Source organism: Phocoena phocoena, chromosome 12 (assembly GCF_963924675.1).
Source record: "Phocoena phocoena chromosome 12, mPhoPho1.1, whole genome shotgun sequence".
In the NCBI taxonomy this organism is placed as follows: domain Eukaryota; kingdom Metazoa; phylum Chordata; class Mammalia; order Artiodactyla; family Phocoenidae; genus Phocoena; species Phocoena phocoena.
This window is the reverse complement of record NC_089230.1, coordinates 8,245,592-8,262,484: the sequence shown is the minus strand read 5'-3', so window position 1 is coordinate 8,262,484 and position 16,893 is coordinate 8,245,592. Positions and strand designations below refer to the sequence as shown.

At 46.2% G+C, this 16,893-nt stretch overlaps 1 protein-coding gene across 1 annotated transcript in view; it reads left to right on the top strand.

Moving 5' to 3' along the window:
• Positions 1 to 16,595, top strand: part of FNDC1 (fibronectin type III domain containing 1) — a 97,647-nt gene extending 81,052 nt beyond the window's left edge. Inside the window, exons 18-23 of the mRNA XM_065888817.1 lie at positions 3,763 to 3,871; positions 8,677 to 8,756; positions 10,858 to 10,887; positions 11,666 to 11,827; positions 13,181 to 13,303; positions 16,480 to 16,595. Coding sequence (XP_065744889.1) covers positions 3,763 to 3,871; positions 8,677 to 8,756; positions 10,858 to 10,887; positions 11,666 to 11,827; positions 13,181 to 13,303; positions 16,480 to 16,595 — 620 coding nt within the window. The remainder of the gene's footprint in view (positions 1 to 3,762; positions 3,872 to 8,676; positions 8,757 to 10,857; positions 10,888 to 11,665; positions 11,828 to 13,180; positions 13,304 to 16,479) is intronic.
• The last annotated feature ends 298 nt before the right edge of the window (positions 16,596 to 16,893 follow it).

Genomic DNA, 16,893 nt, shown 5'->3' with positions numbered 1-16,893 from the left:
CCAGGATAAGGAACATAGGAAAGAGTGCCTGGGTATTGTGCCGGGTAAGGCGGAAGGGCCAGGGGAGAGCGAGGGTACAGATCAAGGGAGCGGAGTCTTGGTCTAACTGTAAGTGACGGTCGCCCCCAGCCTGTGAGCTGCATGGGCTGCAGAGGCCAGCTTCTGTGAAGTCCAGCATGTTCCTAATAGAAAACGAATAAATCAACGGAAGGAGGAAAGCTTGTAGTCAAAGCAGCCAGAAAATCCTTTTATTAACTGAATATGATTTTATGAATGGCAATTTCGAAAAGCAAGCAGTAAGCATACCGAAAAAAAAATAATGGAAAATCTTAGCTTAAGCTATTTAGCTTTTGATCTCTTGCATAACAGATGTTACTTAGAATAAATATACCACTGTGCCCTGAGCCACGGGGCTTCTGAAAAACAGAAGGATGGATACAGGATGAGAGCGCCAGCCACCTTAGACATGCCTCAAGGGCTGCAGCGTGAGGAGCCTTCAGAGAGCTCCCGGTAAATGACACTGGACTTAACTCCGAAGCAGTTCCTGTATCATCCCATAGAGGGCGTGCTTCTGAAACACGTGCTCTTGTTAACTTCACATCCCAAGCCTTCCTGGAGACTTTGAGGTCATCTCATCAACACATACCCTACACCTAACCCTAAACCAAACCCCAGTGCCCTAATCACGAGTACTCATGCCACGAGCATAGATAACATGGCTGAAGTATTTATAGGGATCCGGGCACTCCCAGTAGAAGGTCGTGCTGATACTGCGAGGCTGTTTACTGTGGAATAGTTCAGCGCACGACAGCCCTGCAATATGCAGGGCTGTTTAGACCCCAGAGGCTAAAAGAGAATATCGTGGGAGCTCTTCATCAGCAAATGAATCAAGTACCAGCTCTTTTCGCTGTAGAACAGCGGGGCAAAGTGGATACACAGATACCTCCTAGACCCAAACAGAACATCACACTTCTGGGCCCACTGCAGGGCATTTGGGTCCTGGTAGCTCCGTGAGATATTGAGCGCTCTGCTGGTTTCCACCAGCTGTACTCTCTTGCACGGGCGGCTGAGTCAACATGTAACCAGGTGGTATCCAAACGATAGGAAACTCCTGCAGAGTGAGTAGGCCTGCAGCCCGTTGCTTTCCCTGATCAGTCCCAATGAGTGAGGCAGTTACTCCATCGGGAGTGACTCCACAGGAAATCACCCACATGATGGCCTCTGAGTTTTTCAGGACAGGTTTTGATAAGAACAGAGAAAGCAGGAGTTACACGTGCTCTGATAGCACATTATAAAAATTCAGACCCAAGGATAAGCAGAGAAACCCGCGTAGCATGTGGGACGAAGCACAGGGTTCTGATGGAGTTGATCTCAAGGCGAATTAGCCGGGCAGACCCGTCAAAATGGGGCTCCTCGGGCACATGTGTGAGGATGTGCCTTTGTTATATGCAGCATGTGTGGCTTGATGCGGCTGTCCTCAGAGGAGGAGGGAACCCTGTGGAGAGAGCAGCAGCCCTTCCCAGGTCCCCATGAAATGTTTGTTGAAAAAAGAGGAGAACGAATTCCTCCAGAAAGCAGCGTGGAAAGGCTTCAGAACCCAGTGCCTCTGCTTCTGCTCCCTGTGCACTCGGCAATTAGCTGTGTGACTCTAATCCACCCTTTCCATCACCGGGATAGGTCTTAATGGAGGCAGTCAGAGAGAACAGGTTGCTAAATGAAGTTGTTTGCCTCTTAGATGCTTTTGATGCTATTGATCTTTTCCTCCTTGACCTGCGATCCAATTCTCTCAACCCGAGTCTCCCTCACAGGCTCACCCTCTTTGACCGAACACTAAAGATCGGACTTGCCGAAGGCTTGGTCCTCAGTTCTCTTTTCCTCTTACTCTGTGTTCTCTCGCTCCAGGATTTTACCCACGCACGCGGTTTTAATTCATCTGGGAGGGGAGTCATTGGTTTATAGCTCAAGGCCCAGCCTGCCTCTCCTCTGAGCCTCAAACAGTAAAAGCATGTCTACTTGACATCGTCACCGGGATGTCTCCAAAGCATCTCGGACTCAGCGTGTCCAGAATCAAACTCATGATCCTTCAGAGCCCCAAACCTGCTCATCTGGGCTTTCTGTCTCAGAGGAGCCCTCACTTTTCCACCCATTTTTTGCAAGCTTGAAGGTTTGGAGTCATCTTAAAGTCTCCTTTTATTTCCCCTCCGTATTCAGTTCATCACTAAATCCTGTCAGCTTCACCTTTCAGCTTTCTCTTGCATGCATCCATTTCCCTCCATTAACACGACGGAGCCTGAGTTGTCACCGCCTCTCACCTGGATATTGTGACAGCTGTCTAGCTAGACCATCCCATCCATGCCCCACACCGTGTCGGTCCTCCGTTTTGCACCAGAGAGATGCGCTGAAGACAGTCTTGTTGTGTCACCCCTTCAATACGTTCCCTTTCTTCTAGAATGAAAAGCAAAAGCCTTCGTGACCAAAGGGCCCTGCATATTTTTTCCATTTTGTGCTTCCTCAGCTTCATTTCTTGTCGCCCCTCCTCCCACCCTGCCACTCGGAGGCTCCGCCTTCTCCTGGCTCCTCCCTCTTCAGCATCTTTGCCCAGGAATTCCCTCTACCTGGAATCCACTCCACCTCCTACCATGCATCTTAGCTGCTTCCCATCCTTCAGTCATCAGCCCCATTTCGGGGCCCTGGGGGAGCTCTGCCCACCCCCTGTCCCCCAGCATGTGGGCTGCTCCTTAGTTCTCATCAAGGCTGTGTAATCCTGTTTGTCTGCCGGCCTACTGCTCCTGGAGTTTTAGATAAAACGAGTCGCCATTTGACCTTCTGCACTTAGTGCAGGGTCTGACACATAGAAGGCACACAGTAAATATTTGTTGAATGAATTAACGAATGTGAACTTGGACCGGATTTTTACCCCCTCTCTAAGACTCAGTCTCCTCATGTGTCAGAATGAGGGCAGGGAAACCTATGTACTAGGACCAGGAGAATTCATCGAAGTAAAACTTAATCCAAAGGATTTGGCATGATGTTTGGCACTAGAAAGTACTTGACAACGATTTCCTTCCAACATAAGTAAAGAACGTGTGAAGCTGTGACGTGAGCTTCCCTTGGCCTAGCGAGGCAGCCTTGAAGGCTGGGCAGGTGTCAGGGCTGAGGGCCCACCCACTGAGGCCCATTAACAGCAGCTAAGGCAGAGAAAAGAGCTGCCTGACTGTTGTCACTAGACATCGAGATCAAGGGCAGGCAGAGATATTCAACAACTAGAGACTACAGGAGAGCCTGATAGCAGTAGGTGAGGAGATCACCCACCGTGAGTCTGGGGTCTTTCAGCCACACACACGGCATTCACCATTACGGTTTCTTCGTTTCACCTGAAGGACGATTGTATATATCTCTATCGGGAGCTTCTTAAATACTTGTGTGGAGGTCACTGCTCCTTTCTTCTGCTGTGCGCTCACAGATGTTATCAGTCCTAAGGAGATGAGGAAGGCCAGGGAACGTGGGAGATGAGGACACGGAAGAGAAGTAGGGAACCAGCTCGTCACCAGGAAGTGTCTTTAATTTTGTCATCTGCATCTGGTTTCACCAGTGGGTACCAGCGTTCTATCCCATCTGACCCAACACACTCCCCTTCTTGACTTCTCGCACAGAGCTGCCTCCACGCCCCTGTTTCCTTCCCGTCGTCCTCCCCTGGGTTATGCCTCTGGTGTGATGTGGTTCCTTGGCGCTCATCGGGTTCTGCCCCCTTTCCACTCGTAGGTTACCTGGTCTACAGTGCATCCTACGAAGACTTCATCAGGAACAAGTGGTCCACCCAGGCTTCATCAGTCACGCACCTGCCCATCGAGAACCTGAAGCCAAACACAAGGTATGATGTGTCAGTCATTTACAAACAGAAAACGAGACCTATGTGCCTGGTCATGGATAGCCTTAGGTTGAAAAGGAAAGGATTAATCAAAAATGTTTTTATGGTTTCTTTCGAATTCTCTAGTTAGCTCTCATAGACTATCAATGAATGCTTGCCATATGTCATGTATTTTTCTTTAGAGAAAGCACTATGGGCACCGTAATTGTTAGATCATTGTATTTCTATTTTGTTCCCTATTTTCCGGAGACTGAAACTACCCACCATTGGGGAAGGAAAGGTTGCTCTGTGTGTTGAAAGGGGATCGATCTGTTTGCACTCACCCCATGGTGGCTTAGGTGGCACAAGCTTTGTACGTGACATTGATGGAGCAGCAATTACTCAGACTCTATACTGTACAAGCTCAGGTCATTCAAGAAAGATGTATTTTACACATTAGTAACGGTTACAAGAAGCGTGTAACCTAGTCGGGGCAGTGGCTCGCTAGCCAGAGGGCCATCTGAGAGTGAGCCCCAGTGTGAAATACGCAGAACTTGTTTCGAGGGTACAAACAGCATGAGTGTGCATTTCCTCTTTTATACTGTCTGGTTTTGCTGGTAACAGCCATCAGGAAAGAACACAGTGGTTGAGCTGTGGTATGCTTGTAAACTGGCTCTCTGGGGAAAAAAAAAAAACCAATAACAACTGATTTATGGTATTTGCCAATTTCTCCCACCGTGGCCAATTCTGAGCTACCCTGGCTCTGCAGAATTCCTGATATTTAGCGATCGGCTCTCTGAAGCCTGTAGAATGGCTCTAGCACACCGTGTGATGTCAAGCCACTGTGTTTCCATAGCGAAGTGTTCTAAGTGAAGTGACTTGGACCCAAGGTCTCCCACTTTTTATAGAGTCAGAGGAACACAGAGGAGATTGGAACAAAATACTCTCCTTAAACAGAAATGTGTTGAAAGGGATAGAAACTGGACAATATCCTTGGGCACCGAGAGACTTCTGCACTAGCGGAGAACTTTCCTCAGGGCCTGTTAATGTCCTGGGCTCCCTTGGACTGCGCTTTCATAAACTGTTATAAATTTTGAGATTCAGCAAATAAAAAACAGGAAACTGAGAGAGCACTTTTCTTAGCTCTTCTCTGATAGTAACGAAAAGTTGATTCATTACAAAAAGAATAAAACTAAAGAAAACGAAGTCAACATCCCATTTTTTTATTGTGGGCAGAGTGAATGTTCTTACAGCCTCAGTATCAGCTGAACGAGGCCTTAGGGATGTTTGGCCGCATGGCTCCTTGCAAATCTCAGTCCCCTGCGCCCTCCGCAGTCCAGCGTTCGTGTGGCAACTTTTGGTACCAAACTGGTGCTGAGTTGTGAATAATATCAGGGCCCGGTTACGTAGGATGGTTGATTCATTCTTTCAGTAGGTATGACTGAGTGTCCACGATCCACCGGTAAGTGCTTACTGAGTGTCTGCTCAGGCCAGGCACTGGGCTCCACACAGGAGAGAGCAGTGGGCGTGGGGAGGGCGTGGGGCAGGGGTGCACAGTGCACCGTGGCCCCTCATGGCTCGCACAGCCTGGTGGAGACAGTTTATAGACGCATAAGTATGAACCTTCCCCGGCCAGTGTTGTGAGGGAGAAGTACACTGCGCTCTGAGGGTACGATAGGGGGCTTTTTACCTGAACTTGGGGGTTAGCGTGCAGTCAGGCGAGCTTCCATGGGGAGTAAGATAAGCAGCACTTCACCTGGAGAAGGTGGATGAGCAGGTCAAGTTGCTCCAGGCAGGAAGGGTGTTGGGAAGCCGGTGGGTTTAAGGAAGAGAAGGAGGCTGATGTCGGGGGCGGGGGGGGGTGGTGATGGGGAGGAGAGGAGGCTGGAGGCTGGACCAGCCGGTCCCAGAGGGCCCTAGTGTCCCCTGAGGCTCGAGTCCTGCGTCCACCCACACTGAGCGCCCTGATAGACAGGCTGGGAGCAGCAGCTGCCCCTGCCCCGTGGTTCGCGCGTCCTGCGGAGGGAGTGGGCCGGCTGGAAAGCGGGGCGTGTACTTCCTCCTACGGAGGCTTCCTCCGACCCCCCAACAGCTGCTGAACTTTTACAGCCCGGGAAGCGTGCCACGATGTAAGGACGCTCATTTTTCCCCGCGTTTCCCCTAACGCAGGGCGTCTCCGATGGGCTCACTGGGGTGTCCACGTGCTTATTCCACGGAGGCTGTGTCTCCCCACCCTCTGCACAGTCCTCAGGGCTTCTCAGGACCCCCTTCAGAGTCCTCGTAAGAGATGCAGAAGTCGGTCCAGCCCAAGAGGAGACAGGATGTAAAAACTGGCTTTGGTTCTTTGTAACTGAATCTTCTTTTTTGACAAGATGAAGTGGGCATTGCCCACCTTATTCACCCAACTCAACCCTGAATCACTTTCTGGAATCTTCATATTGTAAGTCCATACCTAAGGTACAAAGATTTGTCACCATGGAGGCTGTTCAAAAGAAGGTGCCAGAAGCTTGTAGAAGAAGGCAAGGCATGGATTGCTTTTGTTTCTTGGGTGAGACAGAGACTCTTCAGGGTATGAAATGTACATTTTAGTCTGTAGAAAAGTCTTGTGTGGTTTTCGAAAACAGGACTTTTACTCCTTTCATGATCCCGTGTTGTTTACAGCTCAGCATATCTAAACTTACTTTGACACATTAGGCGAGTTCGAGTGGAAATACATCTTTAGAACTGGGCCCTGTGGGCCTTGCGGAGCCCTGGAATTGTTGTGTGGACAGGAGGGTAGATTTGGAGAATGCGTAGGTTTCAGTGGTAAAACAAAATGGATACAACCAAGAAATCGGAATAGTCTCCCAGGCGCTTGGTCATCCGTCTGCCATCTCTTCAACTGCACAGGGTGTTTCCCTCTGTGGAGCTGGGGAAGAGGTAGCAGCGTGGCTCCAGGGATGGCTTGAGAAATATTCAACAGAAAGGTCCCCTGTAGCCTCTGAACATCAGTGTCACTCTCCAGGTTTCGATTTCCTTTCTTTTCTTTTTTGTTCTGCGGTACGCGGGGCTCTCACTGTGGTGGCCTCTCCCGCTGCGGAGCGCAGGCTCCGGACGCGCAGGCTCAGTGGCCACGGCTCACGGGCCCAGCCGCTCCGCGGCATGTGGGATCTTCCCGGACCGGGGCACGAACCTGCGTCCCCTGCATCGGCAGGCGGACTCTCAACCACTGCGCCACCAGGGAAGCCCTCCTATTTTTTTAAGGAAAAAAAAGTATCTGCAAAGTTGGACTGTTATCATTGATGTATGCTCAACCCACTGCTTGAACGGCCAGCAGAGTCTGCCTTAAATAACTCCACGACCGCGGAGTTAAAAGCACGCACAACTGAGGAAACACAGAATGCTGAGTGAATTGAGATTTGGGAATTCCTATGTTCTTAACTGTGCATATCTTTCTTATAAAAAAATGACATTTAAAAAAGCATTCTGTCCTAAATGAGATGTGAATATACTTTCTTGGAAAGCTTAAAAGAAGACTTGATTTTACCGAGTGGGCTTTTCTTTGCTCTCTGTTTAATCAAACCCCAAGTCAAATATCTCTGTGTAACTGTGAGACCAGAGGCTCCCTTGGGGTTCTCAGAAGCTCAGAAACTCAGGAGGCTTGGTGCCAGGGCAGAGGTGCCACGGACACATGCCTTTGCTCTCTAAATGTAAATAATTCTCCTTTTAAAAATGTAGGGTATCTTAATTAGTGCATGTGATCTGTGTGTCTGACAATGAAATACAGGATTTGGTAACATTGAAGTGTAGCTTCTGCTAGCTGGAAACCAAGACTCCTTCTGAACTCTCTGAAGTGGTGGAGAGCTTCCCCGCACAGGGATTTTTTTACCCACCTTCTTTACCTGGAAGTATTGATAGTTAGGGGCTAAGAGAGCACAGATAACACCTGGAATCCCAGAGGGGAGGACAACACAGAGATGAGCAGTAAGTAGAGTGGGTCTTAACTGTGTAGGTTTCCAGTATTTTCTCATCACCACTTTTGGTCCTAGAGCTCATCAGAGTCCAAAGTAAGACGCTCTGGGACTCCCAATCTACCTGGCTTGTCATTCTCCCTCTAGATGAACAGGCTGATTCAGACAATGTGCTTTCTAGCACATTCTCTGTTCCAAGAAAAAGATTAATCCACAGCAAAGCCTCTCCAGACCTTTTCCTCTTCCCCTTCCCGGACTTGCTTCTCTTTCCACGAGGCACAGAAGCTGGAAACTCAGTGACTTTAAGGCTCCAGAGGCAAGCATAGCACTTGTCCTGCACCCAGAACACTGTTGTCGTGTTAGTTCCCCCGAGGAGACCGGCCTCAGGACTGCTCAGCCTTCTCCCTGCCAACAGTGGGTTTGCATCATCACACCGTCAAACATCCTGCTTTTTCACACACAGTCCAGTGATTAGAATTAGGTTACAGTTGGAATTCTGCTTGGTAAGCGTTTCACCGCTCCATCTTCCCCCTCCGGTCAGTAGAACTCAAGACGGGACAAGAGGAGACCATTGCATCCAAGGACGGGCCTGCGCAGGGCGGTTCAACCCTTGACGCTCTAAATAACACACACAATCTAAGTGAGCTGTTTGCCCAGTATGCCCCTCTGTTCCCATTAGTCACACGTATTGTTTTGAAAAGTTATTGGCAAATGAGAAAGTTTAGAAATAACCCGAAGAAATAGCAGTGGTGTATCCATTTGTGAAAAATAGGACTCAAACCCTGCCACGGAGCAGGTGCTGGATAGTTTGGGTGTTTGTCTCATTGCACAAAAATTAAACAAGGTTCTCTTTCAAAATATGTTTTCTTCCAATTTCAGGTATTATTTTAAAGTTCAAGCCAAAAATCCTCACGGCTATGGACCTATCAGCCCTTCGGTCTCATTTGTCACAGAATCAGGTATGGGTGACTTCATGTCCTCGTTTTTTTCCTTTTCTTAATAACAAATAGTCTGAAATCATGTCTACAATAGAATAAGAACTGAAGAAGTGAAATGCTCTTCTCTTTAATCAGTTCATATTGGATGTCATTTTATAAGATAAACATGATTTTCTTTCTGCTAAGCTAAAAGTTGGATAATAAAATTGAAAGTAATCTTCATTGGAACTGCCTGAGAAGTGAAAAGGTCAAATTCCAATGAAAAGGCGGGGGGGGGGGGGGGGGGGGGGGGGGGGGGGGGGGGGGGGAATCTAGTTTTCAACCATGTGGGAAAGATGAGTTTGAATCTATCTGTAGAGATTTAGTTACAGAGATAAATTCCTTTTGTTTTTTAATTGCAAACAGCTGAAGAGCATAAATGTCATGTGACCTGAGGGGCAGATGCTTCTTTCAATTAGTCGCTTCCTTTACGAGGAGACGAAAATGTCTCTACTTAACATGGAGGGTCTAATTAAAATACTGTCCATCTTGCAAGCAGTATCACTCAGAGGATGTCCCTACTTTGGGATGCAGGTGTGCAGAGCTCTCAAGCCCTTCCGTGAGATGTCCCTGTGGTCATGGTCTGAGGCAGTACACACAGAGCTGGCCCATGGTGGCAGGTGCCGGGTTGGCAGCCTTTCTGTATAGGAAGCCAGGCTGGAGAGTTGGTACCCATGGTCCCGAGACAGGCACTTACAGAAGCCCAGCTGGGTCGGCTCCACTCTAACGTGGCTGTCGCTTCCATTTGGTTAGATTATTTCCTAAGAGCAGGAGAGTAAAACAAGCATTTACACTTACAGCTAATGGTATGTCACTTTATTTTATAGATAGCAGATGATGTCAGAATGAATGGTCTGTACAAAGGGGCAGCACAAAGCAGATCTGGGGGGACGAAAATGTTCTGTGTGTGATCGTGGTGGAGTTCCATGAGTCTATACGTGTGGTAAAAATTCATAGGATGTGTACCCTAAAAAAGTAATTTTACTCTGTGATAATTAAAAAAAAAAAAAAAGATGGCCCATGTTTACCTGGCCAGTATTTTATAAAAATGAACTTCTTCTAAAGCAGAATTCCTTATAATGTAGATTCATATTAAGTGGCACTATTTGGGCTAAGATATTAGACATGTTTTAAAACAGCTTTATTGAGGTAGAAATGGCATACAGTAAACTGTTCATCCTCAAGATGTACAGCTGAGGAAGCTTTGGGGTATGTTTATACCCTTGGAGCCATCCCGGCAGTCATGCTGGTGCATGGCGCCATCACCCCGACAGTTTCTTCCTGCTGCTGTACAATCCAGCCCTCCCTTCCCTCCCCGTGTGCCCATCCTCTCCCCTCTTCTCAGACAACCACTCATGGGCCTTCTGTCACTATGGATTCATGTGCACTTTCTAGGATTTTGTATCAACGGGATCATACAGTGTGAGTCCTTTTGTCTGGCTTCTTTCACGTAGCATCCTTTTGAGATCCATCCATGTTGTCATATTTATAAGTAGTTCATTCTTTTTTATTACTTACCAGTGTTCCATTGTATGTGCCACAGTTTGTATCTGTTCACCTGTTAATAGACATTGGATTGTTCCTACTTTCGGACTATTGCAAATAAATCTGCCATGAGCATTCATGTACAAGTATTTTTAAGGACATATGCTTTCATTTCTCGGGTAAATACGCAGGAGTAGCATGGATGGATTGCATAGTAGGTGTGTGTTTTTACTTTTTTAAGAAACCACTGAACTGTTTTCCCAAGATGGACACATTTTAAAACATAATGAGTATTGAATTATTTTGTGGTACCCAATGTCAAAATATTATCATCAAGGACCCACTCCTTCTATATAAATAACAAGACAATATAAATAGAAAAGAGTATTTCTTGAAAGGAAATGCCTAGAAAGTAAAAACTAAGGGAATGTCTTGGCATCTGTCAAATGAATCTTATACCTTCTTTATCTATTCTAGCTTGGGTAGTTCTTTTAATTACCAAAAAAACACATTTCAACAGTTGTGTGGCTGTGTGATGTAATAGTGAAGTCAATTATTTACTTTTTTTTTTTTCAATTATTTACTTTTCATTCTACAGATAATCCTTTGCTTGTCGTGAGGCCACCAGGTAAGTTTCTTTTCTTGATAAACTTGACATTCTAGTAATCAAGTTGAATATTGCATATGAGATTGTTATGGTTACAAGTAGACACGCTGAACCGCTTTTGTGTTTTCATAATTTTCTGACAACTTCTGTGGTTTCTTTGCACCCATCATCCTAATCTAGGGAAAAGCATGTTCTGGAAATTTTTAAATAGGGCCGTAGCAGCCAATCTCTATCTAAACCATTATGGGTGGCCAGTATCTATGAAAATAGATAACTTTATTTTCGTAACCCCTTTGAATATTTTAAATTGCTGAAAAGATAGCAAAATGCATTAAGTGTACGATAAAATTTTACTTTGTTTTTCAAATAAACCAAGAAAGACCTATTGCTTAGGTTCAAGAGTGGTCTTATGAGTGATAAGAACAGGAGGTGCCTGTGCTGAGGGATTTTGGGGGTGGGGAGGTAGGGTGACATGCCCTGCAAGGTCAAATTTGCCATTATAGCTTATGTTCCTTGGCTTAAATTAGGCTTTTTCTTACTCTGAGAATCCTTTATAGAAATGCAAATACGTTAACTGCATTCAGGTACAAGGAACTCCCCAGTTGTACTTCAGTACAAAGAAAGAAGAGAAAAGACAGGCAGAGAGAGAGAGAGAGACCACTGGGCGGTGGGAAGACTGCTCAGAAAAGCCCTGAGAGAAGGGGAAGTCCCAGTGAATAAATCAAATTCTCCGGTATTTTGTGCAAGAGTAAACACTGTGAAACGCCATGACTTAGAAGGTGTGCTGTGTGTCGTCCAGGTGGTGAGCCCATCTGGATCCCATTTGCTTTCAAACATGACCCTGGCTACACGGACTGCCACGGCCGACAGTATGTGAAGCGGACGTGGTACAGAAAGTTTGTGGGAGTCGTTCTTTGTAATTCACTGCGGTATAAGATCTACCTCAGTGATAACCTGAAAGGTAGGTCTTTAGGGATGCTGTGCTATGGGAAGGTGTGGAAAGCTTTTAGTTTATCAGATGCTAACTTGACATAGCAGGTGCATCAGAATACATTTGAGGTATGGACCCATCACATCTCAGTCTGGCTCAAGTGCAAGCCAGTTTTGCAGGCTCTATTCTGGAGTGACTAGTATTTACATTGGTACCCAGGAATATATGTATATATTTAAAATCTACTACTTTTTAGGAATGAAATCCAAAATTCTCTTAGAAACGTAAAGGCCGTTTTTCTTTTTTGTTAATCCCATAACATTAACAACGAAGAAAAATGGCCTTTAAATTTCTTTTAAGGTGTGAGTGTAAGCTGGAAGTATTGAGGAGAAGTACCCCCTACGATTTTTGCCGTTGGAACAACTTTACAGAGAAACAGTTGTGGATGGTGAAACATATATGAGGTGCACTATTTGTTCTGTGTCCAAAAATTACATTGTTTTCATCATGGTAGGGGATTAAAACAAAGAATAACATAAGTGTTTACTTTGAACTACTAACGTTTCAAAGTGCCATTTCTCCCCTGCTGGTTTTAACTCACCCATCTACCCAAAATTGTTTTGTATTTCAAAATTTGCACAACTTTTAATTTTTCTAATACATACATTTAAAAAGAAAGAAAACTTTCCCTCAGCTGGTTTATATTTTGTCAGAGGTCAGTTTTTTTTGTTTCTTGCTGCTGCTCATCATTTCTAGATAATGTCAAAATCTCCCCAACCATCCCCCACCCTTGCAATTTCTCCGTGTATATGCCTCTCCCTACAGCCAGTCTGTTCGTTTCTTGCTGCTCTTTTTTCCCTCTTGCACACTGTCCTTTTGCTCCGGGAGAGGCTACACAGCCATGTCTGGTATCCCAAGGTTGAGAGAAACACCTTCGCCCTACTGTGCAGCTCTGGTTCAGGACCAAGGACAGCGCCTCATGCTACAGACACACCCCCTACTTCTAGTTATGTGTGAAAATAGTTTCTTCTATTTTTCTAGGTATTCGTGCTTTTCATAATTATTTCATGATACATTCTCTGCCTATCAGAGTTTCCTCCTTGTTTTTAAAACAAAGAGTAGAAAGGTCTCCCATCTACAGGCTGAAAATGCCTATAATATTAGTAGTTTCCATTTAATGAACACTTGCTAAGTATTTAGCATACGTGAGCCTGCTGAATCCTTATAACACTTTGAAACCGGTGCCATTATCACCATCTTTCAAACGTGGAAAGTGTGACACACAGAGTTGAAGTCATGTGCCCACTTCAAAGCTTGTGCAAATTCCTCAGCCAGCGCGGCAGTTCCGGAGCAGTCAGTGACTCATCGCATTCCCTTACGCAGATACATTCTACAGCATTGGCGACAGTTGGGGAAGAGGTGAAGACCATTGTCAATTTGTGGATTCACACCTGGATGGAAGAACAGGGCCTCAGTCCTACATAGAAGCCCTCCCTACCACTCAAGGTAATGTGAACCAAGGCCCAGTGTAATATACTGGGGGGTGGAGAGGAGGGCTGACATAAGGAGAAAATTCACTGTAGCTCTGCATTTGGTTTACCATTTGAAGATGGGTATTAGCAGAATTTTGGAGCATAAAAATAAGGAAGAAACAAAATACTCCTACCACATGCTGGGTTTAGGGTGAGCCTTGGAGAGGTAGGGACACAAAGGAATATAAGACCTTACCCCTACCCTCAGGAAACATGGTCAGTAATTGGGAAGGGAGGATAAATATGTGAAAGGTAACTAAGAGCAAGCAACTTAAAGTACAGATAATGACAAGAGTTATGTCACACGATTGTCCCATTGTCAGGTAATTGTGCAGATTATAGTTACTCTCTGAGTTCAAAGGAGGCGGGGGCTGGGCTTCCCTGGTGGCGCAGTGGTTGAGAGTCCGCCTGCCGATGCAGGGGACACGGGTTCGTGCCCCGGTCCGGGAAGATCCCACATGCCGCGGAGCGGCTGGGCCCGTGAGCTGTGGCCGCTGAGCCTGCACGTCTGGAGCCTGTGCTCCGCAACGGGAGAGGCCGCAGCAGTGAGAGGCCCGCGTACCGCAAAAAAAAAAAAAGGGCGGGGCTGCCTCTTGAGGCTTCCAGGGAAGGTTTTCAGAAGAGGCAGAGTCTGAGCTGAGTCATAAAAATACATGCAAAGATTAGAGGGCCTTCCAGGTGGAGAATGCCATGAACAAGAGTCCAGAGAAAGAAAAAATAAACAAATACAAACCAACCATGATATGCTTCAGGAGATCATGTATCAACTATTTCATGATGGCATTGCAAGGTGAAAACAAGTATATTAATCTCAAAGTTAACAACTTGTAATACATTACTAACTGCCCCAAGTCCCCAAATAAACAGACAGAACAACTGAATGAAGTGCAGCACTTTTAGTGATGTGGCATTTTTTAAGATATAAGGTGCTCTGATCTTTAACATTTTTTAGTTTGGAAAAAAATACCATAGGTGGTACAAAGATTACCCATTTTCAAAAAATTAAGATACATTAAAATATACAAAACAGTAAAACAAGTATATTAGGCAGGGTTCTCCAGAGAAACAGAAGCAATGGGAGATGGAGAGAGGGAAAGAGACAGAGACAGAGGTGGAGAGAGGGAAAGAGAGAGAGAGAACAAGATTTATTTTAAGGAACTGGCTCTATGATTGTGGAGGCTGTGGCAAGTCCAAAATCTACAGGGCGGGCCAGCAAACCTGCTAGAGAGCCCGGGAAGAGCCAATGCTGCAGTTAGTCTGAAGGCAGGCTTCTGGCAGAAGACCCTTCTCTTCAGGGAAAGTCACCCCTTTCCTACTAGGGCCTTCAACTAGTTGGGTGAGGCCCACCCACATTGTGGAGAGTAATCTGCTTTACTTAAAGTCTGCTGATTGAAATGTTAATCTCATCTAGAAAATAATTTCACAGAAACACCTAGAATAATATTTGACCAAATAGCTGGACGCCATGTCCTAGCCAAGTTGACACAGAAAATTAACAATCAAAATAAACATACATAATACACCACATCTCTTAATTGTTTCAGGATCTTGCAGTGCCCCAGGGTTAGTATTAAATGCATCATTTGTATTTCACTGTGTTTCTGTGACTGTTCTGTCATGGTTTTGGCTCTGAACAGAGGTGCTGGTTCATCAGAAACTCACTGGCGGAATGGCAGGTAACCTTTCATGTTACAAGAGGACACAGGGCCAGTGGGGTGAGAGCAGTTGTTGAGTTGCCAACATTTTTTGAGGAGGTTGGAGCATCACTTCTTGAAAGGAGAAGTGGTCAGAACTGCTACAGGATTCTTTCCTCTGAGAGATTTACTTGAAAGATCTGAAAGTCTACCGCAGATTCCAAGAGGTAAATCTTGGAGGCCTGCGGTTCTAGGCAAGTCAGGGGCCCCAGATTCTGTGGGAATCTTGGCTAAGGTTGCTTGCCCAGCTCAGGGCCTGCCCTACTGGGAGTGCTCCATTGTGATTGACTAAAATGATCTTCCTCTGTGGGGAGAGAGAGAGAGAGAGGGAGAGAGAGAGAGAACTAATGAGCACTCTTTCCTACCTGTGTCACACACGTGGAGACTGGATTATCCCCACAAATCATCCTTGGGATAAACCTCAGGGGGTGGGTGTTGTGACTCCACACAGGTCGTATTTATTTGGAAGTAACTTTTGTCACAAGAACAACTTATCAGAAATCTTCTGTCCGGAAGGAGGCTGTTAGGATGAGGACTCTTCCAGTTGGTTCAGGTGCTTTTGATGCTACGATACAGACGCCAATTCCAAGTGTGGGTTCTTTTCCCGCACCACCAAGCAATTCTCCAACACCAGCGGGTGCTCTACAGTTCAAGTCTATTCTGAAACCATTTACCCAGAGATAGCATCAGATGCCGTAGTTTCAGCCCTCAGTCTTACAAGACTGCCCCTCTTCATGCACTTTAGATGCCAATCACAAGTCCACCTTGTCACCTGTCCTTCTGATAAGGACAGGCTATAAATAAGAGGTTCCCATGACCCCCTCTTTGGATTTGATTAACTTGCCAGAGGGGCTCACAAAACTCAGAGAGACATTTCACTTACTAAATTGTGGTTTATTATAAAAAGAGGTAACTTGGGAAGAGCCAGGTGGAGGAGATGCATAGTGCAAGGTATGGGGAAGGGCAGGGAGCACCCATGCCCCTTCGAAGCACCACTCTGCCTGAATCTCCATGTGCTCGCCAACCTGCAAGCTCTCCAAACCTGTCCTTTGCGGGTTTTCTGGAGGCTTCATTACATAGGCAAAATTGATGAAATCATTGGCCAGTAGTGATTTCATCGATCTCCAGCCCCTCTCTCCTCCCTGGAAGTTGTGGGTAGGGCTGAAGGTCCCCCCCCGCCCCCACAATCACACGGTTGGTTCCTCTGGCGACCAGCCCTCATCCTTAGATGCTTTCCGAAAGTCACGTCCTTAGCATAAACTCCGGTGTGGTTGAACAGGGTTTACTATGAATGTAATAATATTCCACATACCTTTATAGCTCTTGTCACTCAGGAAATTCCAAGGGCTTCAGGAGCTCTGTGCCAACAATGGAGATGAAGACCAAATATATGTTTTCTTTTATAAATCACAATATTACTGGTTATTCTTTCCCTCTCTTTCCTTTTACCTTCCAGGCTACTATCGCCAGTACCGCCAGGAGCCAGTCAGCTTCGGCAACATAGGTTTTGGAACCCCCTATTACTACGTGGGCTGGTACGAGTGTGGGGTTTCCATCCCAGGGAAGTGGTAACCACAGGACTGGTCGTGCCGGAAGCTCGTCCTGCCCGGCCCCCTCGACTAACCTGCACTAGGGCCTGTGAGCAGGAGAAGGGATGGTGTCCCAAGCCTCACTGTCCGCAAGGCCACACGGTGGACACCGGACACTTCAGCCATCTTTGATCTGGAGCTCAGTCCTACTTCTTGGCCTGGACCACACACAGGATTCAATGTTACTGTTAACTTTGCTTCTCCACATGTTTTGCTTATAATAGCTCATCCCAGAGACGGCAGACACGCGCAGCTACCAGGACGCCTGGTGTGATTTTCAT